We start from the raw sequence: 23,909 nt of genomic DNA on the forward strand, positions 1-23,909 counted from the left end.
GAAGAAAACAGAAAAAAAAAATTTCCTCCAGCTACTCTAAAAGAAGATTTTGAAGGTCTTATAGGGCTGCACAGAGAAGATTTTATCCTAGTGACTGGTGCATGGAATAGTGAAGTGGTGGTAAAATCAAGGGTCTACTGTTTTGATGCTTTTCCCAGGTTCAACTCTGAGACCTCAGGGTACTGAGGTACTTCTCACAACGAGTTGCTCTTTGGCAGACTTGATACAGGACTAATTCTTAGATCTGCAAATATTTTTCAAAGACAAATGAAGGTGCTAGCTGGGAGGAGGATCAGCAGGCTGAGGGAAACAGTGTAAAGTGGGAGTCCTGCTTGAATGGTCACCAAGGAAAGTAAAAAGGAGGCTTCCGCAGGGAGTGGGAATTTTTGGAGATCCTTGGTTCCAGAGATACTGGGTTCCTTTACCTAATTTTGACTGAGAATCTGAAAATTATACTTGTGTCATTGGCTACTTTGATTCTATTAATACTTTAAGCCCTTTTCAGCTATACATGGAGTACACAAAATTTGTAAAGGAATTGAGCTTAATTGTAATTGCTCCATCAAAGTCAATCTTGGCTCACTTTTGCCACCTCTTAACTCGCTGCTTCCTGGATGTTCTTACCTATTTGTGAAAACTCAGTTTGCTTTCCATTACTTTGTCATGCTTGATTCCTAGTGAATTGTTACTTTCACCTGCACTTTCTGTTTGGTTATTTCTAGGCTCTTCCTAAGAGTGAACTCTTTAACAATTCTTATTTAGTAGATGAAAGAATCCTAAAATTGATGAGATCCATGAATAGTAAGATACTTGAAGATATTTTCTCACATAGATCTTTATCACATAAATCATTTAAAAACTAAAAACCTTTTGGTTATTAATAAAACATTACAATCCCTGTGTAGGTTTGAATAATTATAAATAAAACATCTAATAGTCATTTGGCACTGTGCAGTTTCTAGAATGTTTTAGTGTTCATTATTTATTTGATTTCACAACAGTTCCGTGCATTAAGAGCAATGGACATTAATATACCCATTTTATAGATGAAATTAAGGGCTAGGAGAGTGAATCGCACAGCCAGCAGGAACTTGAATCCCAGTCTGCTGACTTAAGGTCATGGCAGTTGAAATAATTTATGTAAAGATAAAACCTGCTTTTGTTCACAAACAATACTGTGCGTTTTAAAATATTTATTTTTTATACAATTTTAAAGGTTACACTCCATTTACAGTTATTACAAAATATTGGCTATATTCCCTGTGTTGTACAATACATACCCAGTAGTTTACGCCTCCCACTCTCCCACCTCCTATATTGCCCCTGTCCTCCTCCCCACTGGTAACCACTAGTTTGTTCCCTAGGTTTGTGAGTCTGCTTCTTTTTTGTTATATTCACTAGTTTGTTGCACTTTTAAGATTCCACGTATAAGTTTACCATGTGTTTTTCAATCTCAATATTAGGTTGACAAATGCAGGTAGTATGTTTTCCCGGGTTCAATGTTTTCACACAGGGATCCAAGTATGGCCCCTTGAAGCACATCAGAGAGCATCTCTGGTAGTTCTTAGCTGTGTGGCATTAGCCAAGTCACCTAATCTCTCCAATTTCTGTTTCCTTGATGGAAGAGGGAATGGTGTTGCTATCTGACTGTTAGTTATTACTTCAAAGGTAGCTGTGTTGATCTAATGAAATAACTGATGTGAAAACGGTTTGAGGCTATAAAGCAGTAACAAAAGCTCTCAGTGTTATTCATCACCACTGTTTTTGGCAAAAGGTCCAGGAGGGAAGGGGTTCAGTTTGGTGTCAAGTGTGTCATCATGGGTGTACTTTTCTGAGATTTATACTTCTCCTGTAAAATAAAAGAGAGAGGAGACCTGGTGAAACAGGCAAAGCTGTCTTAGGGCACTCTCACTGTGGTGTGTGTATGAGGTCCTCCCCATTCTTGTCCCCTTGCCCCAGTCCCAGACCCCCGTTTCTAAGCTGGCACTGCTGTAATGTAATCTTTTCTAAGAGATAGTTGATAATGGCTTAAGGTAATTTTTTCTCTTTTCCAAGTGATGTTTTCCCATTAACGTAATACTCAGAGATCCCATAAGAATAACTCTACATTGGCAGAATTTTGGAGTCATTACAAGCTTCTTTGGGAAGGGGTTAGGTATATTTTTATTTTGGATTGTGGCTGACTATTACTTAAGTTGTCCCCAGACTATCATACTTTGTATTACCATTTCATGTACTACCGTTACATAAATGCCAGAGGTTATTTTTATTGCAGTATAATATTAAGTGTACAGTTCAATGAGTATTGACAAACATATACAACTACATAACTACCACCACAGTCAAGACATAGTTTCCATGTGCCTTAGTCCCCCAACCTCATTATCAGCTCCAGACTGCCTTCTGTCAGGGCAGATTGTCTAGAATGTCATATAAATGTATTCATGTAAGATGTAAGATTCTATGTTTGGCTTGTTGATTCCATAGATTATGGCCTATGCTTTAAGTAAACAAAATTCAGTACATGTAACTGCTTTCCTACACCTGTGAATAGTCTGCAGTTTTGTGTACTGAATGAACCCTTGGCTAATGATAGTCCATGTGATCATGGTGGCCTGGGCATCTCACATTTTTACTGTTTAAATCAGACAGAAATATTTCCCATTTAAAAATCTTATAGTTAGCTAGTTATCCACTGCCATTGAGTGGCAAAGTTTTGGGGATAGGGAAGCTTGAGGACTCTCCTGCTTCTATTTGCAAAGGTCTTTTAACCTTACATTATGCAGCACTTTTGTCTTTGATAAGCTGGTGTGTATGTAAACCAATTATGGGTCAATAAAATGGCATTTATTCAACTTTTAAGTTTTTTAACTCTTCTTAAAAGTTTTAAAATTTACTTTTGGCTGTGTTGGGTCTTCACTGCTGTGTGCGGACTTTCTCTAGTTGCAGTGAGCGGGGTCTACTATTCCTCGCGGTGCAGAGGCTTCTAATTGAGGTGGCTTCTCTTCTTGTGGAGCACGGGTTCTAGGCGCTTGGGCATCAGTAGTTGTGCCTCTCGGGCTCTAGAGCACAGGCTCAATAGTTGTGGCGCATGGGCTTAGTTGCTCCTCGGCATCCTGGACCAGGGATCGAACCCATGTTCCCTGAATTGGCAGGTGGATTCTTAACCACTGGGCCACCAGGGAAGTCCCTATTCATCTTTTTACATTTTAAGAGTAATACATGTTCATTGTAGAAAATTTGAGAAATAAAAGGAAAAGGACAGTAATTTTCCCCCCATACTTTCTCATAGGGAATAACATTAAATTTCTGGGTATATTTCTTTCCAGTTCTTTTCCTTAGACATGGCCTTTTATGTAGATATGGTAATACTTTATATAAAAGTTTGTACCCTGCTCTTTAAATTTAATATTTCATTTTTAGCATTTCTTTGTGTCATTAAAAAGTCTTCATAAACATTTTAAATGGCCATTTATAGCTGACCAAATAGATATTATTTTATTATAATTCTATATATATACATAGATGTGTGTGTATGTGTATATATATATATATATATATATATACAGAGAGAGATTTATAATTCAATAAATGAGAATTAAGCACTAGAGTGCCCTTTACCTTTAAAAGGAGTCCTATGTGATATCTAACTTTAGTATATATGGATTTTGTTTACAGGAGAACACAGTTATACCTACTTGATAGAAAGAAGCACAAACTGGCTGCTAAATCAGACTTAAGTGATATAGAGAGTTCTCCTTAACCCTCTCTCTTAATACTTTACACTTGCCTACTGGTATTTGTGCTCTGCATGTGTGTAGATTTATCCATGCTTCCATGAGACTACTGGTGAGTTTCCATCTGTCGGATCTCACATTGACAGAAGTCATACGGAGTGGTGCTTCCAGAGTTATTTTGCTTCTTGATGACAGCTGATGAAAAATATGGGCAATAAAACTGGGAGTCTTTGCCCTCTCACCACCACCCTCCCCCTGACCCCAGACTAAAGGAGAGAAGCCCTGGGAGGCATGTGTCAACTACAATGGCTACAGTATTGAAAGTCTCTGTATCTATATCAGATGTTCACAGGGTTTACAGAATTCAAAAGATGCCCACAGACAAGATGATTTGCAGTAAGATCTAAAATCTATCCATGAGATAACCTTTAGAGAAAGAACTGAAGGCCTTGAATAGGTCTTAAGTTAGTACATAGAGAAACAATATTGTAATAATATTGTTTATGACAAATGCTTAAGTTTGTTTTAAAGATTTTTTGATGCAGACCATTAAAAAAATCTTTATTGAATTTGTTACAATATTGCTTCTGTTTTATATTTTGGTTCTTTGGCCCCCAAGGCATGTGGGATCTTAGCTCCCTGACGGGGAATCGAACCCGCACCCCCTGCACTGGAAGGCAAAGTCTTAACCACTGGACCGCCAGGAAAGTCCCATTGCTTAAGTTTTTATTCAGTTCTGCTTCATAAATATTTATTGACCACCAAGCTAGGCACTATGAGAAATATATGGAATATGACTTGGCAGTAATCTGGTTTAAAAAAAATGAATTCTTGAATTCATATATTCAAGTACGTGCTGTTCTTTGAGAGGTTAAACATTTTTCTAGGGATGTTTTTACCACTTCAAAATTTTCTAACTCCTCTCTTAGAGCTTTCCTTCAAGCCTGTAGCATATTAAAAAAAAATCTATCTATAAATGTAATATGTGTATACCTGTGTATATAGATATACTTAAAATTAGCCAAAAGTTATTTGGTGCTAAGTCCTATGAATGAGGTAGGAGATCAATGTGGATAATATTCTGTTCATCTAAAATGATGTGTGACTGAGTTTGAACTTTGGGGTAAGGTTCATCAATTTCAAAGGAGTTCCACTGATATTGTATGAAATGTGGAGGTATTGCAGTAAGTTTGTCGCTTCTCAAAATGACCCTGAAGGAAAATATTCACTTAAATATAAGAACTCTGAAGTGTTTATAAAAAGTTCTAATTTCTTAGCTCGAGAACCACGCCTAGAAAAGGCTGTTAACCTTTGGAATCCTATGCCTTGCTAGGAAGATGGAGTGGAAACAAGTGTAATAGTTAGAGGACAAGAGTTGGCGTTAATTACTTGGTGTTGAAACAGGGCTGAGATGATCGTGTGGTACAGTCAGGAAGCTGGGGTGCCTGACCAGGTTCCCCTTTTCAGCTTTGCATTCACTCTCAAAGGCGTAGGTTATCTTTCTGTCAAAAATTTCCCCCTGCTTTTTGCTTTCAAGTTTTCCCTTGCTAGTTGTTTTATCCAAAGTAATTTATGAGCAAATGGTATCAAGTGTGTCTCTGTGTGTTTAACTTCTCTCGATTCCATGTTACTTTAGGACTGATTCTGGAAATGGGAAGTAAAGAAGGAAAGCAATTAACAAGACTAGTTCAGGATGATTTCTTGAAGGAGGTGGGTGGGACTGACTTTTCCTAAGTTCTAGAGAATAGAGATGACAGGCATTGCTTTAGTGCACATGAAATTCAAATTTATCTAAGGATGATACATTCTCTGTCTAATGCATGGTAGCACTGTCTCCTAGAGTGGAGTGCAAGATACTCGAGGCAAGGATGAGTGCTTCTGAATCTTTTATATTCCTCACAGCACATAGCCGAGTGCAGGACAGACTCATTAAGGCTCACCTCAACAGTCACCTCTTCTCTGAAACTTCCATGACCCTCTCCAGGCAGTATTGTTACTCTCAGATTTCCATCTCGTGTTCCTTTAAACAAACCCTGTGTCTTAGCTTGGGCTGCCATAACAAAATACCATAGGCTGGGTGGCTTAAACAACAGAAATTTATTTTCTCAAAATTCTGGAGGTTGGAAGTCCAAGATTAAGGTGCTGACTGATTCAGTTCCCGGTGAGGATCCTCTTCCTGGCTTGTAGATGGCTGTCTTCTCACTGTGTCCTCGCATGGCAGAAAGAGAAAGAGAGCAAGCTCTCTAGTGTCTCTTCTTAGAAGGACACTAATCCTATTGGATCAAGGCTCCACTCTTATGACCTTATTTAATTTTAATTACTTCTTTACTCCAAATACAGCTACACTGGGGGTTAGGGCTTCAACATTTGGATTTCGAGCAGACAATTCAGTCCATCGCACCCTTGGAACACTTATTACATTTTGTTGTAATAATTTATGTCTGTCTGCAGTAGACTATGGTTGTGTTAGGTGTGAAGCACTGTGCTAGGCACTGAGAATCACAAAGATGGATGTTGCCCTCAAGGAGCTTGTCATTAATTGTATTAGCTTTCTATGGCTGCTGTAACAAATTACCACAAACATAGTGGTTCAAAACAACACAAATTTATTATCTTACAATTCTGTTGCTTAAAAGTCCAACACTAGTCTTGCTGGGCTAAAACCAAGGTGTTGGCAGGGCTGTGGTCCTTTTGGAGGCTTTTGGGGATAAGGATTATCTGTTTCCTGCATTTTCCAGCTTCTTGAGGCTGCCTGCATTCCTTAGCTTGTGGTCCCCGCTTTCTCCATCTTCAAAGCCAGCAAAGTTGCATCTCTGTAACTACTCTTCTGTGGCCACGTCTCCCTCTGACATAGCTGGTAAAGGTTCTCTTTTCTTAAACTGGGCCCATTCAGATAATCCAGCATAATCTCCCCATTCAAAGCTATTTAATTTAATCACATCTGTAAAGTCCCATTTGCCATGTCAGGTAAGATGTTCATAGGTTCTAAGGATTAGAATGTGGACATAATTTGGGGGGTGCATTATTCTGCCTACTATGTTAGTGGCAGAGAAAGATGTAAATTAGAGACTCAATGCAACGTGTCAAGTGCAATGTGAAGATCTATTCAGGGTGCCTATACATGGGAAGCATAGATGAAGGTGTCTGTTCAACCAATCACAGTAAAAATGAGGCACTGACAGCAAAAAGGAGGAGATGGGTTCCAGGGAGGTAGAAAGGGCATGATTTGGGAACCAACTTGAGGTAGGGGATGAGGGAGAAAGAGAGAAAGAAAGGGAGTTAGAATGACTTCCAGATTCTGGACTGGGACTGGGTGATACTGTTTGTAGCTGAGCCTCAGAAATTAACTAGAATGAGGACACAAGTACCTTAGGACTTCTCTCTGCTCCTCTCTTTCTGTATTTTTTAATTTTTCCCTCTGAAGACCAGCATCTTTTGCATCTCCCTTCTGTAGATGAAAACATTACTAACCATAGTTCTCTCTTTCTCCCTCTGAATTCTGTAGTACTTGGAAAGGGCTCTGATTGATACAGCATGAGTCAGTGTTCCCCTGGTGCATCAGGCTGTGGCCACGGCACAGTTAGTTGCCCTAATGCCATTTTATTTTTATGACTGCTCTGGCTTCAACCATATGGTAGATGGAGGAGTGATTCTTAGAAAAAGCAGACATTGCTGTCTGTTGGGCAGACATCCCACTTACCTTGGAGAAGATGATGTGTTCTGTCTTTCTCTTCTTCTTCTTCTTTTTTTTTAAAAGTTGAAGTATAACTGACAGTGAAATGCACAGATCTTAAATGTTTAGTTTGATGAGTTTTGGTAAATGTATACTCATACTCAAATCAAGGTATAGAACGTTTCCATCACCTCCACAAGTCTCTTATGCCTCTAGCAGTCAGTCCCCACCCCTCAAAGGCAACCACTGCTCTGACTTCTGTCACTGTAGAATAGTTTTGCCTGTTCCAGAACTTCCCATAAATGGAATCATACAATACGTACTTTGGCTTCTTTCATTCAACATAATGCATCTGAGATTCAACTAAGTTGTTGCTGTATCAGAATCCACTCCTCTTTGTTGCTGAGAATCTATCACTGAATGCATGTATCCCACTTGTTTATTCATTCACCTTTTTTTTTTTTTTTTTTTTTTGCGTTACATGGGCCTCTCACTGTTGTGGCCTCTCCCGTCGCGGAGCACAGGCTCAGCAGCCATGGCTCACGGGCCCAGCCGCTCCGCGGCACGTGGGATCTTCCCAGACTGGGGCACGAACCCGTGTCCCCTGCATCGGCAGGCAGACTCTCAACCCCTGTGCCACCAGGGAAGCCCTCATTCACCTTTTGATGGACATTTGGGTTCTTGGTTTTTTGGTTATAATGGACATTTTTATACAAGTATTTTTATGGTTAGAGGAAAATTTATAGCATTAAGTGTTGAGACTAGAAAAGATGAGTTCAGATTTGAATAAATTAAGTCAGAAGTGAGGATAAATTAATTCAGGCAGTGAGGTCTAGGACCAATGGGAATGTAGTCTAAGGCCCAGAAGAGAGAGGTGGGCTAGTTATTTAGATTCTGTAGTCCCTAGCCATTATGTGTAGTTAAAGCCATGGGAAGTCCTCAGGTAGACTAAAAGGTCCATGAATTAAATCCTGAGGAGTATCAGTATTTGAAAAGAGGATCCCTCTAAGGAGGCTAAGGGAAGCATGCATTTATCCTTTGTGTCGCCATCACAAGGCACAGGACCCAACGTACAGTCTCAGTTTGCTAAACTTAAGAGAATGGGTGCAGAGTGCATGGTTATTGATAGAGCCTATAGAAGGAGATCAGAAGAGAAATGGCATGAGGGGTCGCAAAGGACAGAATGAGCTTGGTAGATTGAAGAGGAGGAGTGGTGCGGGGTGAGCACGACGGACTCCACCTTTCCTTAGATGCGGCCGAGAGGACCAAGCCGTTAAAGTTGAACGATTAAGTAGGGTCAGACTACGCAGGGCCTGAAATGGATGTCAGATTGAAGAATTTAGACTCCAAAAGGCCGGCTACTCCAGGAAGAGCCAGGGTTCTGGAGTGGGGCGTGAGAACGAGAGATTTCCTTCTGGTAGGTGCACTCTGGAGGCGGTGCACTGGTGGAGGCAGCCGAGGTGCTGCCGCTGGCGACAGTGCTGACTTGTTACCGGTGGTAGGGCTTTCCACTGGACTTTGGCTTTGTAGCTACTGAAAGGGAACAGTGCCGCCGGCTGCTGCTGATTTTATGCCATTCCCTGACCAAGTGCTGTAACTCTGCTCCTGAGCCTTGAAATCAGACGACAGAGGCGGTGGCATCTGGCCGCAGCTGGGAGGCAGTGCGTGCGCGCCGCGCTGGGATGTCTGGCTGGGAATACTAGGGCAAAGCAGACGCCCAGCGCGCCGCGGGCGGGGCGGTCGCGGGGCCAGGCCACGCCCCCGCTCGCCTGCGCAGGCGCGCTTTGGGGCCGTTTCTGTCAGGAGCGCACTGGAGGCCGGACAGTGGCGGGATCCGACATCTGACTGGACCCAGCTGACTGAACTGAGCGCGGCAGCGGCGGCGAGGGCTGCGTGGCCCCGGCTACCCGCCAGGTCGCAGAGACTAGCAGGGTCTAGCGGGCAGCCGGCGGCGCAGGCACAATGGGGAACCGGGAGATGGAGGAGCTGATCCCTCTGGTGAACCGTCTGCAGGACGCTTTCTCCTCGCTGGGACAGAGCTGTCTGCTGGAGCTGCCGCAGATCGCCGTGGTGGGCGGGCAGAGCGCCGGCAAGAGCTCGGTGCTCGAGAACTTCGTGGGCAGGTGAGTGTGCAGGGCGCGGGGGTGGGGCGGTGGGGGTGGGGGCGACCCCACTCCGGGCCGTTCGAGCGTGGACCGCGGGAGCACGAGGCTGGACCAGGGGCTGCGCGGAACGGAGGGAGGAGCGGAGGTGTCTGTGAGGCGGGCGGGGTCGTCCCGGCTCCGGGCATCCTCTGTCCCTCCCTGCCTGGCGGTCTCCTGTCTGCCTTTCATCCTGCTATACAAAGCTATTTCCTCCTGGTCCTCCGGTCTGGGAGTCGGGGGAGGGGGTCCGCCCCGGGACCGACTTCCCCCGCCCGATGTGCACCAGCCCCGGGCAGCCTGGGTGCGTCGCGCGCCCGGGAGCTTCGCAGTCCCCCTCTGTTTTCCCAGTTCAACATCCTCCTCCTTTTCTAGTCAGCCTCCTGGAGGCTCTCGGCAAGGCTGTGGGGTATATTTCCCCGCCCCTCCCCCCCCTTCCCCCCCACCCCGCCGCCCCGGAGATGCTTTCCTTCTTGCCCTGATTCTCGGCTCCTGTCAGCTGTCTACTGTTCGGGACAGTCGTCGCCTGCCCCTAGCAGGGGAGGCGGGGTACGAGGAGAAAGAAATCGTTTGTTGTGGTGAGGCTTTAACCCGCGACGCTTCCCCACCATTCTCCTCTCTAGAAGTCGAAGAATAAAAGGTGGTGTGTTCGCGTGTGCACCTATTCACAGATCCAGGCATATGTCAGAGAAACCGAGGCACAGACTCTGAGGGGGGTGGACGTGGACTTGTGTTGTCCAGGTGCCATGTCATTCCTGCATCATCTCGGAAGGGACGAGCATCTTTCTCGCACTCTCTCTGCGCCCCCTCCCCCAGCATCATCTTCGGTTCCCTAAGCTTTTATTTGTCCTGCCAGCCTTCAAGTTAACACGCTGAATCTAAATTATAGTTACAGGTTTCGTAGTTACTCTTAATTCAGAAAAAGCTAAAGAATTAATTTTTAAATTGGGAATCAGCATTTTTTCCATTGAGCAATTCATGAGAGATTAAGTTACCTTAACGGCCTTGCCTGAGCAGTGTAGACATTTGCTAAGAAAAGCCCATTAGAAAGCATTATGAAAGCCGAAATCTGTTTTCTAGCAGTAAACCAGGTAGAAACGTACAACAGCCGAGAGAGTGGGCCAGAGGGGGTACAATACAGAGATTGTACTTTACTCTTTTTATTTGGGATTCAGAAAGTTCCTGTTTTTTTGGTTTTTTTTCTTCTTCTTTTTTTGTTAGTGTTTGGTGATGTGTAAAATTTAGATATTCCTATATCTCCTTTGGGAATGCTAGTATCCATAAAGTGTATATTCTTTTCTCTCAGATGATGCTCTGTCTCTCAGATGATACTCTTAGGGCTTTTGTTTTTTTGTTTTTCTGTTGAACTAGAAAGCTAAGAAACCCAACTTAAAAAAAGTAAAATTGCTGACGGTTGGTATCTTTGACTAAGTCACTTAATCACTTTGCTTGGTTTTATCATTAATTTGAGTGATGAGAAAAGTGATGGTAAAGCATTTTGCCTACGTCATCATAGACTTATGGTGAAGTGATGGATGAATATGTGATTTAAAACATGTACACAGAACAGTCCCATACTTAAGGGTTCTACTCTCTTTGATTTATTGCCAATGAAATTCACTAAATGTAAAGTGGTATCTATAGGGAAGGTGAGGTTTGATGACAACATATTTTTGGGTTTTCAAACTCCAGAGCATTTAACAGTATGCTCTACTTGTCATTTAGCTACTTTTGTTTTTTAAACAAATACTTAAATATTAAAATTGTAAGTAATTCAAATGCAGTGACCATATTTTATGCATCTTTCATATATTTAGTTGGATGAGTCTGTTTTATAAATGCACTTTTTGTGGCAAGAGCTTTTGAACCTAATGTCAATTTTATGCATGTATCTTAATTCTGTTCTTCAGATTTTCAAATCCTGAATATATTCATTAATGCTGTAATAAAATTGTAAACATTTTTCCTCATTAACTATCCTCATTTCAAATGAGAATTTAAAAAAATCTGGAAGAGTAAAATATTGTAGCTTGAACATTTTTTATGATAGAATGAAAAATAGGGATGTCATTTACCAGAATACATTAGTAATTTATTATACTTTTTAAAGCTTTACCAATAATTAATTACTGTAAGAATGTCAAGTCAAAGAAAAGGATGGACATAAAGGGAAAAACTCATTTAGTAAATATAGCAATGCTTTATTATCTGTAGAGATGACACCTGCCAGCAGAGCTTATATATTATGAGAAAATTAATTAAAAAGGTCATTTGACTTTAATAAAGTTTTCGGTCATTGAATTATTGAGGAATCTAATTTCTAATTATAAACCAACCTTGGGGAAAAAGGAATTCTCTATTTTGTTAGGAGATTCATCCTAGGTGGAAAAAACTACTCGTATTCTACTATAACCTTTTATCTTTTTATTATCCAGAAATTTTCCAATAAAGATAAGGTTCTTTTCTTTAATAATGAAACTTTCCTCTTTTACACGTAGCTGTTTTCATTTTAAGACTCTGACCTCTGTGCAGTTATTGAACACAGTCATAAAACAAGGGGTCATTACTTGTATAAATTAAGCATTTGCTCATCATTTAAGCTGGTCTTCAAAATAATGATGCATTTTCTCCTTAATATTTAACATTCCATGTTTAGTGGACTAAACATCTCTTCTCCTCTCAGTTTGTTTGTTTATATTGATTTTTTTGACACCACTGAGTGAATTTGGATGTGAATGGGTTACTTTATTTAACTGTAGCTCTAAAATCCAATTTTGGGGTGACAAGTTTGAGATTATTATGAATAAAATGAATCATGAATGAACTACTTGTTTGTGATTTTTCTTGCTGAAGTGATGAATTTACATATTAATGTAATATAGTGTGAGTAACCAGATTGTTCTTTTGGGTGTTCAGATGAGATATAATGCTCTCAGTGAGAGGCAGCTTAAGGTCTAATGAATAGAAGCTGAGACTCATGGTCTGAATATAGGGGTTCACTAGATGGTTTGGGGTCTGCCCATTGGTCTGGTTTGTGTACAGAAGAATTTATTCAACTACTTTTACACACCCCCCCTTTATTTTTTTAATAGTGCAGTGAGATGTTGATGATGATAACGGTCAACATTTATGGAGTACTTGTTATGTATCAGGTACTATTCTAGGTGCTTGTACATGGATAGTCTCACTGAATCCTCATAACCCCCTGAAGAGGAGGGTACTCTTTTTTTTTTTTTTTTTTTTTTTTTTTTGCGTTACGCGGGCCTCTCACTGTTGTGGCCTCTCCCGTTGCGGAGCACAGGCTCCGGACGCGGAGGCTCAGCGGCCATGTCTCACGGGCCCAGCCGCTCCGCGGCATGTGGGATCTTCCCGGACTGGGACACGAACCCGTGTCCCCTGCATCGGCAGGTGGACTCTCAACCACTGAGCCACCAGGGAAGCCCGAGGAGGGTACATTAAGAGTTCTGTTTTATAGAGGAGGAAATTGAGATTTAGAGACTTTGAGTAACTTGCTGAAGGCAAATTTAACATAAAAACAGTGGAGCTAGGATTCAACTTGAGGTATCTGGGCTCTATACTAGTGCTCTAAATAAAACCTCTGTGCTGTATTAAACCCCCTCCATATTGAGATGTACCAGTTCCTCTGATAAATACTTTTAACTTCTTTTTTTGATCACACTTAAAATCACCACCTAAAATAATAAGAAACTGCTGTGTTAATAATTTCATTCATATTTATGTATGTCTATCTTGCCTCATTTCACGGAGGATTTGAGGCAACCCCTTAGGCAGAAACAACGTTAGTTAAAAGATAAGTTTTTTTCTTTATATTAGACATTCTTGAAGGGAGCTGTAGGATATAATTGGGTTATTTATTTAAGTATGTGTTGATAGGGAATAAAACTTGTTTATAGAGGTGTTAAGTGAAAACTGTACTACTAGTTGCTAAAATGTAAATGTTTTTTAATGACATACTTGTTAGAAACATTAGTTCTTCAATGCTTATTATATAGCCAGAGGATTCACATTATTTTCTTCTAACCTAAATGGTAAATAGACTTTCACTTTTGCCCAAGTAGAATAGGTTTTTTTGACTAATGGGGATCAAATAAAGGATAAAGTGACTATGTTGAGGGGAGTACATTTCAACGTGGAATGTCATATAGGTTTATTTATTTAGTTGTAAGGTTTCTAAAGATGGGTATGTTGATTATCAAATTAGAATTGTTTCACAGGAGAACCTTAAAAGTGAGCCATTTAATGCTATTGTTGAATGGACGTGACCAGATAATTTTTCAAAAATCCAAAGTCATTTATATGTCTTAGATAGATACTAATTTTTTTTTTTTTTAAAGAATAACCACTTCTGTAGCCTTTTGTTTTTTTTTGGCTGTGTTGGGTCTTCGTTTCTGTGCGAGGGCTTTCTCTAGTTGCGGCAAGCCGGGGCCACTCTTCATCGCGGTGCGCGGGCCTCTCACTGTCTTGGCCTCTCTTGTCGTGGAGCACAGGCTCCAGACGCGCAGGCTCAGTAGTTGTGGCTCACGGGCCTAGTTGCTCCGCGGCATGTGGGATCTTCCCAGACCAGGGCTCGAACCCGTGTCCCCTGCATTAGCAGGCGGATTCTTAACCACTGCACCACCAGGGAAGCCCCTGATAGATACTAATTTATTCTTAAATCCTTTGACTGATTTCAAGAGAGTATTAAAAATTGAGGTAAGAGTTCTCTAATTGCAAGTAAGATTAGGCACAGAGCATGCATATTAGTAAACTTCTTAATTCAGAAATAGGTTTGTATTGAGGGAAAAGATTTTTAAAAATATCAAAGCATCTGAATTAGTGACTATTTTTCAACAAATGGCTTCTAAGTATTAAAGTTAGATAAATGGGTGCTAACAATTAAAATGTGATAATTGTTGAAAATCATACTTCATGGTTCTCAAGGGTCTATTTAACTGAAGTGTCAGAAACATAAACTTTGTTTCATCCAACAATGAATTGCTAAAACCTGAAATTACAAAGATATTTTTGCTGAATTCACACTATGTAATATACTTTTAGGTTATCATAAATTCAGTTGGTAGGATTTAATTATAACAATCAACTTAATTATCAATAATTCGTTAGAAGCAATATACCAAGGTGGACTTCATAGGATTATATCTGTTTTGAAATTTACTTATGATTAACAGATATCAAAAAAATGCACTCCATTAACTTCTTTAAGAATGAAGTTGGGCAGGTGTCATCCAAAACTTTGGAGGAATGGAAACTTAGTAGTTAGCTGTTCTAGAAGGTAGGCTATTGGGCTCTCTACCAATGGGACATACATTTAGTATATTAGTGTTTGTCTTAGGTAGTAAGTGCTTGGTGCTAGGGCTCATAAGTACAGTTAAATTATGCTGTTTTACTTATTATGATTAATTTTAAGAGAGGACTGCAAGCAGCTAAAAGAAATAGATGATTTTTTTTCCTCTTCCACCAGAGCCAAGTCAAGAGAACTCTGAGCTAATGTACTGTATAGAACAATTCAATTTATTTTCTATATGGCCAAAGTTTTGCCTATCTCTAAGTCTGCTTTGCTTTATTTCACAGTTAGCATTCATTTAAAAATTCTAAAGGATTATGTTATAGTAAACACATTTTTATAAAGTGGAAGGAAGAAGGAGGCCAATATTTGCTTCGCCTTACTTGGTTGCAGGCATGGATTCTGTTATACACATTCCGTGCCTTCTGTAGCTTGTTTTCACATCCCCATGTTAATGAGGGAGGAAACTCAGGGTTAGAGAGACAAATAATTTGTACAAGGTCACATGGCTAGCAAGTGCCAAGCTGGGATTTAGCCTTGGATATGACTCCTATTGATACTCTTGAGAAATGTGGGCAAGGGAAGTCAATGAGCATATATTACTGAGTTCTAAGTACACTGGGTAAAAACGTAGAAGGAAGTATAAATGTATAGGAGCTGATGTATATATAAAAAGAGAACTGACAGCATAAGCTATGAGACGACAACTTTCAAAGAGTTTGTAAAATGAAGGCAGTTGGGTATAATGCAAACTAAATGGGACAAAATAATTTTTACTATGTCACTTTATTTTTGTGAAAAAGAAAACAACTCTGAAAAACTACAATTCTGAAAATAAATTGTGATATAGTGGAAAGCAGACAGTATTTGAGATTTCGGTGTCATTTGGCAGTCGGTATCATTTTAGCTCAAGGCTGCATGTACTGAAGTATCGATGTCAAAGCAGGGAGTTGGTGATCTGTGTCTCAGTGTCTGACTTGACAACAAGGCATTGAATTTAGACTGTCACTTAATCACAAAGAACACTGTATGTTGGAGAGGGCCTGAGAGAAGAGTAGCAGGAAAGAAAAGAGGTTGGAGAGATTAAAAATATAACTGGATGCATTGAGATAGGTGGGATAGATCAGACTCACTAAGGATCTTTAAGGAGATGGAATTCTGTTCTTTAAGAATAAGGCATTTAGTTAAAGTAGTAGAGCAAGTGGAAGGCAAAATGTCAGGGAAAATGTTCTAAAGGCAAACCTGAGAATAGAATGTATTTAGAAAGAAAGGAGGGTAAAGGCAAAGGGAAGGTTGATACTAAATGATTTGTATTATTGAATTAAACTGTTCCAAAAAATTAGAAGGTTTATTAATACCAGGTTGGCAATTTTGGTTTTTTTTTGGTCATAGCTGGCTTAGCTTTTTTAAAATCAGTAGTGAGGACTGGCTTTTCATTAGGTTCTGTAAAAAACTTTCTCCTGGTTTAATTTTGGTCACTTCTTGGAGCTACATTAGGATGCAGAGAAACAAGAGATTGGCCCAAGGTCAGAAATAGAATCACAGTTGAGTTTGGAACTTGGTGTTCAGAACTGGGAGCCCCATGGCAGTTCATCATTTTCTCTTCCTCCTCTTATTGTTTTAAAGTGCCTCCCTCTCATCCTCTCCACCTCCTTTTCCCATTCCATTCCATTGGACCACTCTTTCCTCCTCCTTGATACTCCCCTCCATTACTTTTCTTGATGGTAGACCAGCAATGATTTTTTTCCCCCCATACACAATAGGGTAGAGAGACAGGGAACAGGATTTTTCTCAGGCTTAGGCCAGGTAATTTGGCTGAGATAATATATTCTAGAGTAAATTGTAACTTTTAGGAAACAGATGGGCCCAGGAAAAGACTACATGAAATAGTGGATGTTTTCACACAATATTAATATTTTCACACCAGGTGGGCATATCTAGAAAGTTGTGCCTGGGTTGGTCACTGATTGACCTTGCTTAAACTGAGGAAAGCTTCTGAAAAGTTGTGTATGAATAAGTAATATAAATGGAAAGGTTACTATTTAAAGAAATGGGTGAGATTTTTTTTAAATTAAGATATATATTTGGGGCTTCGCTGGTGGCACAGTGGTTAAGAATCCGCCTGCCAATGTAGGGGACATGGGTTTGAGCCCTGGTCTGGGAAGATCCCACATGCCACGGAGCAACTAAGCCTGTGTGCCACAGCTACTGAGCCTGCACTCTAGAGCCCGTGAGCCACAACTGCTGAGCCCATGTGCCACAACTACTGAAGCCCGCGTGCCTAGAGCCCATGCTCTGCAACAACAGAAGCCACCACAATGAGAAGCCCACGCACTGTAACGAAGAGTAGCCCCTGCTTGCCGCAACTAGAGAAAGCCCAGGCGCAGCAACGAAGACCCAGCGCAGCCAAAAATAAAAATAGATAAATTTATAAAAAACAAAACAAGTGAGCATGCTTTAAAAGAAATAATGAATAAGATGTATATTTGGGTAGCAAATCCTTACCTTTCAGTTTGCCTGTTTAATATTCGTTTTTTGTGTTTGTATTCTTTGGGTGAGGCCCATCAATGTCACAGAAATTGTTTTAACAGTTTCAACAAGCATTAATGTTGCCTTAAATTCTTAATAAGAAAGGCAAGGTAATTGTTGAGGAAAAGGATGACTTATTTGGTCCATGAATTTTATGAATGATACAGGATTGCTTTAGATTTTGTTTTTCTTCTAACATCCCTGCTGAAGATTCTCTATTTCCAGGAGTTTAAAGTGTGTGTGTCTCAGTGCTTCTTTGTGACAGTGTCTTATTTTCATTTCCCGGAGCTTCAAGGTCATGATATCCCCGGGGAATAACACATACACACCTATTAGAAGTTAGTAGGGCTTCTGAAGGACCTCATTGTCTATAATTTCCTTGGCTTGAAATTGAAAAGACTAATTCATTTAAATAAGTAATTTGATGGGTACCTAATCTTACTTAAGATATTTGTTTTCTTAGATCCTCAAAAAGCCAATATTTGAAAAGGAGTCATCATATTCTGGTGATAGAGTGCCGGCTTTGCTGGTAGGTGTGTCCATCCCACCGCTGACTCTATACTGGATACGCACATGGCTCCTCAGCAAGGCATTGAACTTCACTGAGACTTAATTTCCTCATTTGCATTATAGGGACAATAATACAGACTTCATTGTTTTATGTGCGTGTGAGTTCCAAGTAAGATGATGTAAAGCGTATGACCCATAATAAGCATTTAATAAATGATTGCTGCAATATTGTGATTTATAAGAAAAAAATATTTTGCCATTCACATGACATGTCATTCACATGGTAATTCTCAAATATATTTGGTCTTTGTTCACAGTTCCTGGCTCACTGCTCCCAAAACCCTTGGAATTTCCGAAGTGTTGAAGGTGATAAGGGTGTCTTTTGTTAGGTTAATGAGGTGACTTTTGGAAAGCGCCCAAGGATGAGGGCCGGTTACCAGTGGAACCAACCACGTGATTAGAGGATTGGAACTTTGTCCCATTCCCCACCCCCAACCTCTAGGGAGGGGAGTGGGGCTTCAAGTTGAATCAGTTGCCAGTGGCTAATGATTTAATCAATCATAACTGTAATGAAGGCTTCATAAAAATCCCCCAAAGGACAGGGTTCAGAGAGCTTCTGGGTTGGCAAACATGTGGAGATTTGGGGAGAGTGGTGTACCTGGAGAAGGCATGGAAGCTCCTCACCCTTTCCCTATACCTTGTCCTGTATGTCTCTTCCATATGGCTGTTCATATATACCTTTTTATAATAAACCAGTAGTATAATAAGTAAAATGCTTCTCTGAGTTCTCTGAACTGCTCTAGCAAGTTGACTGAATGAAGGAGGAGGTCATGGGAACATCCAATCTGTAGCTGGTGGGTTAGAAACACAGCTAACAACCTGGGCTTGTGATTGGTGCCCGAAGTTGCAGGAGAGGGTGGTATTGTGGAACTGAGCTGTCAACCTGTGAAATCTGATGCTTTCTCCAGGTAGATAGTGTCAGAATTGAGTTGAATTGTAGGATACCCAGCTGGTGTCCGGCGTACTGCTTATTGTCGGTGTGGAAAACCACCTCCCCATGTTGGAATTGCTACCAGAACCCATTTAATGGTTATTAGCTTTAGTCTTTTATCTAGAATGGACGTTTTCTAACTATTTTAAAAATAAGAGTCAATATAGGAGAGAGGATAGATAGTACTGTGTAATGTGCCTGGTCTATGATAATACAATCAATAAATGATAGCTATTTAAGTTTTTTATCTAGACTGGGTATTTTCTGAAACAAAAGCAAATTTAGGAGAGAATAGATAGTAATGTGTATTTGCAAATTCTCTTTTTTGTGCATGTGGGAAAAATCACAGCTGCATCAAAATACTAACCTTTAGATCAGACTAACTTAAAGTATATTTGGACCTTTTTAAAAGAAAGCATTGTCCACATTTTGCATCACCCCAGGGTATTTTTTTTTCTTTAAACAGATATATACAACATAAATCCCATTTGTATACGCTTCCCTCCCAAGAGTTCCAAAGTATTTTTCATTTATTCTTTTATTAATCCTAACAATATCCCTGAGAGCATAGTGAAGGCATGTTTTATTAACTTCAATTTAGAAATGTAGAAGATTGAACTAGAAGAAGTTAAGTGACATGCTAGGGTTTAAATGGCAAATACCAGAGATAATGAACATAAGTAGAATTAATAACACAGAGATAATAGAATTAAAATGAATCTTGCTGAAATTATTTTCATATGTTCTCCTAGAGGATGAATTTTAAGCAAAGTATTTGATTCTGTGGTGTGGAATAAACCATTCTTAGCATATCTTTATCTTTTGGAAATGTTAGATGAAGTTGTAGGCAAAGATGGAGGTAGAAGTGGGAAAGACAACTGAGAGAGTCTGATTGGAGAAGCAGGACGACTTAGCAAGAATATGAGCTAAGGCCAAGGAACAGAAATGATCTACAAACAAGGGATCAGGAGGTAAGATAGAAAAATAATAGTGTCTGGTGCTATTAGACCTTAGAGAAGTATCAAAATTCTTGCAGTAGGTGTTGAACTAATACCCAGTGACTCTATTTTCAATGGAAAGTTTCATATCCTGACTTGATTGACATTTCCACAACTGTTAACCTCCAATTTTAGCTCTGAGCTAGTTAACTAATTCCATCTGGTATTACATTATCTTTGTGTTGCTAGGTATGCCTCAGAAGCTTTGTGTAAGAATAGCTTTGGGTTATCCAGAGGAGGCTTAGAGCTTTGTGTGTATGTGTGTCTGTTTCTGTTACCTAGTTAATAAAACTGAGGTCCATTCTTTTCATATATTTAAAGGAGGAGAAAAGATTTGAAGAAAGAACACAGTGGAATCTTACTGCTGAGGGAGTTAGGAGTATTTGTGCGTTATCTAGTTTGAGGTGGATTTGATTTACACCCACGGTAGGTGTCCCCTGGATGTTTGTTAAAGAAATATCGCAGATAAGCTGAGGCAACATGGCAGAAAGCAAGGAGAGCTAGGATTAGTCTGGTCTTTACTGTCACCCCACTGGTCTTCTGCAGCTCTCCCTGTCTGATTTAGAGCCCCTCTTCAGTGGTCCTCGTTCATACTTCACTGCACAGGGATCTTACTGTACAGTTGGTTGCCTTGTCTCTCCAAATGTTTGCAGGTTCCATGAAGTCAGGAGCTGTATTTCATTGGTCATTTTCCATAACACAATGCTGGCATATAGCAGGAGCTAAATGAATGAACTAACTACGTGATTCTATACATTTATCCAAGCTGAAGCATATGTTCTTCATCAATAAATTGGTTGAGGATGGGGTGGATGTTGGACTGGATCCGAGGTTTTCAAACTGTGGGTGTGACCTACTAGTGGGATGTGATATCAATTTAGTGGGTTGCAACAGCCTTAAAAAAGTGTCAGAGTACCTTCCAGGTAGTGATGATAAGCACTGTATGGTGAAGCTTTTGTATTAGTTGTATATTTGTATATGTTTACCATGCAGCAATATAAAATGTATTTCTTACTATGGTTGTCCTCAAAATTGTTGAATGCCTCTGGACTAGATTAATGTTACCTCTAGTCATTTATTTAATTCTATATTTCAGTAATAGGTTGTATTATGGAAGGCAAAATTCACACTATACTATACTATTTCTCTAGGTGAGTTAAAATGAAGAAATTTTAATATTTTGTTAAATTGACTGTCTTTTAATTGAAAAAGGAATATGTATATGTGATAAAAACTCAGACATTTCAAGAGTGCGTATAGTAGAAATAGTAAAAATTGTCTTTCTCTCACTGAGGTTTCTTATTTATTAAGATGTTTCATTTAACCTGCATATCTGACAAATTATGTCTGAGTTTATATTTTCTTTATATTACATTTATTTGATTTTTGAGGGCAGAGAGAGTTTAGTAAACTTGTTTGGTTGTAGGTAGATGATTAAACCAGTTGTGAAAGGATACGTTTGAAAATTCTAATAGCAGGTGGATTTGTTCACTTACTGAGTCATTTACAGTCATATTTTGAGAGTCCACTCCATGCCAGAAACTGTGTGAGGCTCTATGTATATAACAGCTCCTTCAAAGAACTTGGTGACCCAGAAGGGTACAGGATTGATATGCGCCATGCTGTCGTTATCAGGGTAACCAGGCTAACAATTTTTATGGAAGGCATTTGTTAGAAAGTACTTGGCTGGGTCAGGATGATATCTCCAAATATCTGAGGGGCTGTTAATTGGAGATTGACTCTATGTCCCCGGAAGACTGATTTAGAACAAATGGGTGAAAAGTTATAGGCAGGCAGATTTAAACTGAACGTAAGGGAGACTGCTCAACAGAACGGTTAAGAAATGGAATGAATTGCCTGTGAAGCAGTAAGTATTCCATCACCAGAAGGATAGAGGCTGGGGATTAAAGACTGACTGGCTTCTTGGCATGGCATAGAAGGGAGGCAGGTGGAGCCTCTGAAGGTTCTTGACTTTGAAGATTCTTGCTATCACATAGCAACAGTTATGTGTTTATGATTATTATTGGAAGTGGAAGTTTAGATAGAATTTGGGTGTCTTTAGAGGTACAGAGTGGTCTGAATGGTTAAAGGAAAATATCACATCTCTTTGGAGAGTCCAGGGAAGATTTCATCAAAGAGGTAGGGTTTGAGATGAGCAGGAGAGTATAAGAATTTGATAAGTTGAGATGGGGCCAAAAGTCACAGATTGCAGCCTTTTCTGACCTCTCGATGACTTAGGGATGGTTCCCTAAGTTTAGTTCCATGCTGTTTAACTCTTCAAGGTTTCTGACTGACTTACTGTAGTTTGTGGTCCCTGAGGCAGACTGCAAACTCCTTAGTGGTATTCCCCATAGTATCTTGCACAATTCTGTTTTATGTACTTAATTTTTATTGAATTTTCACTAAGAAAACTGTTGACCCAACTTAAGATGGGTTGGTACTGGGCATAAAGATCATGGCTTTTAGAAATACTTGTATTTGACACTTATGAGATAATATTGACTGTATTTGAAATAATGCTCTTAGCTTGATAAACTAATACTTGTAGCCCATGTGCCTTAGTTTTTGAGTTATCCTTTCTCTCACCTGTACTTCTCTACTATTTTTACTTATTTAAAAAATTTTTTAATTAAAGTATAGTTGATTTACAGTGTTGCATTAGTTTCAGGTATACAGCATAGTGATTCTTTTTTTTTTCAGGTTATATTCCATTATAGGTTATTATAAGATATTAGATGTAATTCCCTTCCATTTTTTTAATGATATAAATGTACTTATGATTCTTCTGTTTTAACATCTGCCCTCTTCAGCTGTGTTAGCTTAGCTCTTTGCTTCCCTTACTATCTTTCCAACTTTTACTGTCTGAACTCTTGTTCTCTGAACCCAGGAACCAAGTAGATTTGAATTACAAGGGATAATTAATACGTGAAAGAATGGTCCATCTCAGCATTTCCCAAAGCAAGTATATAGATATGTGTGTGTATGATTTACCTGAGGAACTTGTCAAAATATGGGTTCCTGGGCTCCACTCATGGAGACTGACTCAGTGGGTCTGGAGTTAAACCAGAGTAATCAGTGTTTTTCCAAAAGCTCTTCTGGTGCTTCTGATAAGCAGCCAGATTTGGGAGCTACTAATCACTACTTTCACAGTTCCTATTATTTCTGCAGCTGTGGATAAGGAATGAAATGTGTCTTCATTTCCCATCAGTACACTGAAACTGCCCTTGCCAAGGTCACTGATGATCTCCAAACAGTTTAATTTGCTTTCTAAGTATTTCTGAAGTTAATCACCTATGTATGCTTAATTCCTACTACCAGTGATGCTTAATTCCTACAACTGTTAACTGAGTTCAAGTTATCATCATTCATCTTCTGGACTATAGCAATATACTTAATGCCTTCCCCATCTGTAACCCTTCAATCTAACTTCCACACAGACATGGCACGATTGATATGAAATTAAAATTAAATGGTAAAAAAAAAAAAAAAAAAAAAATGGTGTCACTATCTTGGTGAAAACTTTTCAGCTCTTAATGCCAATAGCATAAAATTTAAGCTTCTTGGCATGGCATAAAAGGCCCTGAATGGCCCAGCTTCTCCAGGTTATCTGTTGTTCTTTGACTGAGCTGTGATTCATGCCCTACACACATTTACCATGTGTTTCACATTTCTTTGCCTTTTTCATGTGGACCCCTTTATAAGAATGGTATTATAATCTTGGAAGAACAAAAGCAAAATCAGCAAAGTTGGAGGACCCACACTTTCCAATTCTAGAACTTACTACAAAACTGCAGTAATCAAAATAGTATAGTACTGGCATAAGGGTAGACATATAGATCAATGGAATAGAATTGAGAGTCTGGGAATAAACTATTACATTTATGGTCAATTGATTTCTGACTAGAATGCCAAGACAATTCAGTGCAGGGTGGGAAGAGTAGCCTTTTTAACAAATGGTGCTGGGGCAACAGGATACCCACATGCAAAAGAATTTGGAACGCTATCTCAAACCATATACAAAAACT

At 39.7% G+C, this 23,909-nt stretch overlaps 1 protein-coding gene across 1 annotated transcript in view; it reads left to right on the plus strand.

Annotated features, from left to right (window-relative positions):
- Positions 1–9,206: 9,206 nt before the first annotated feature.
- The window catches only part of DNM3 (dynamin 3), a 259,507-nt gene continuing 244,804 nt past the window's right edge, over positions 9,207–23,909 (plus strand). Inside the window, exon 1 of the mRNA XM_032654309.1 lies at positions 9,207–9,533. Coding sequence (XP_032510200.1) covers positions 9,373–9,533 — 161 coding nt within the window. The 5' untranslated portion in view covers positions 9,207–9,372. The remainder of the gene's footprint in view (positions 9,534–23,909) is intronic.

This window comes from Phocoena sinus, chromosome 1, assembly GCF_008692025.1.
Source record: "Phocoena sinus isolate mPhoSin1 chromosome 1, mPhoSin1.pri, whole genome shotgun sequence".
NCBI lineage: Eukaryota > Metazoa > Chordata > Mammalia > Artiodactyla > Phocoenidae > Phocoena > Phocoena sinus.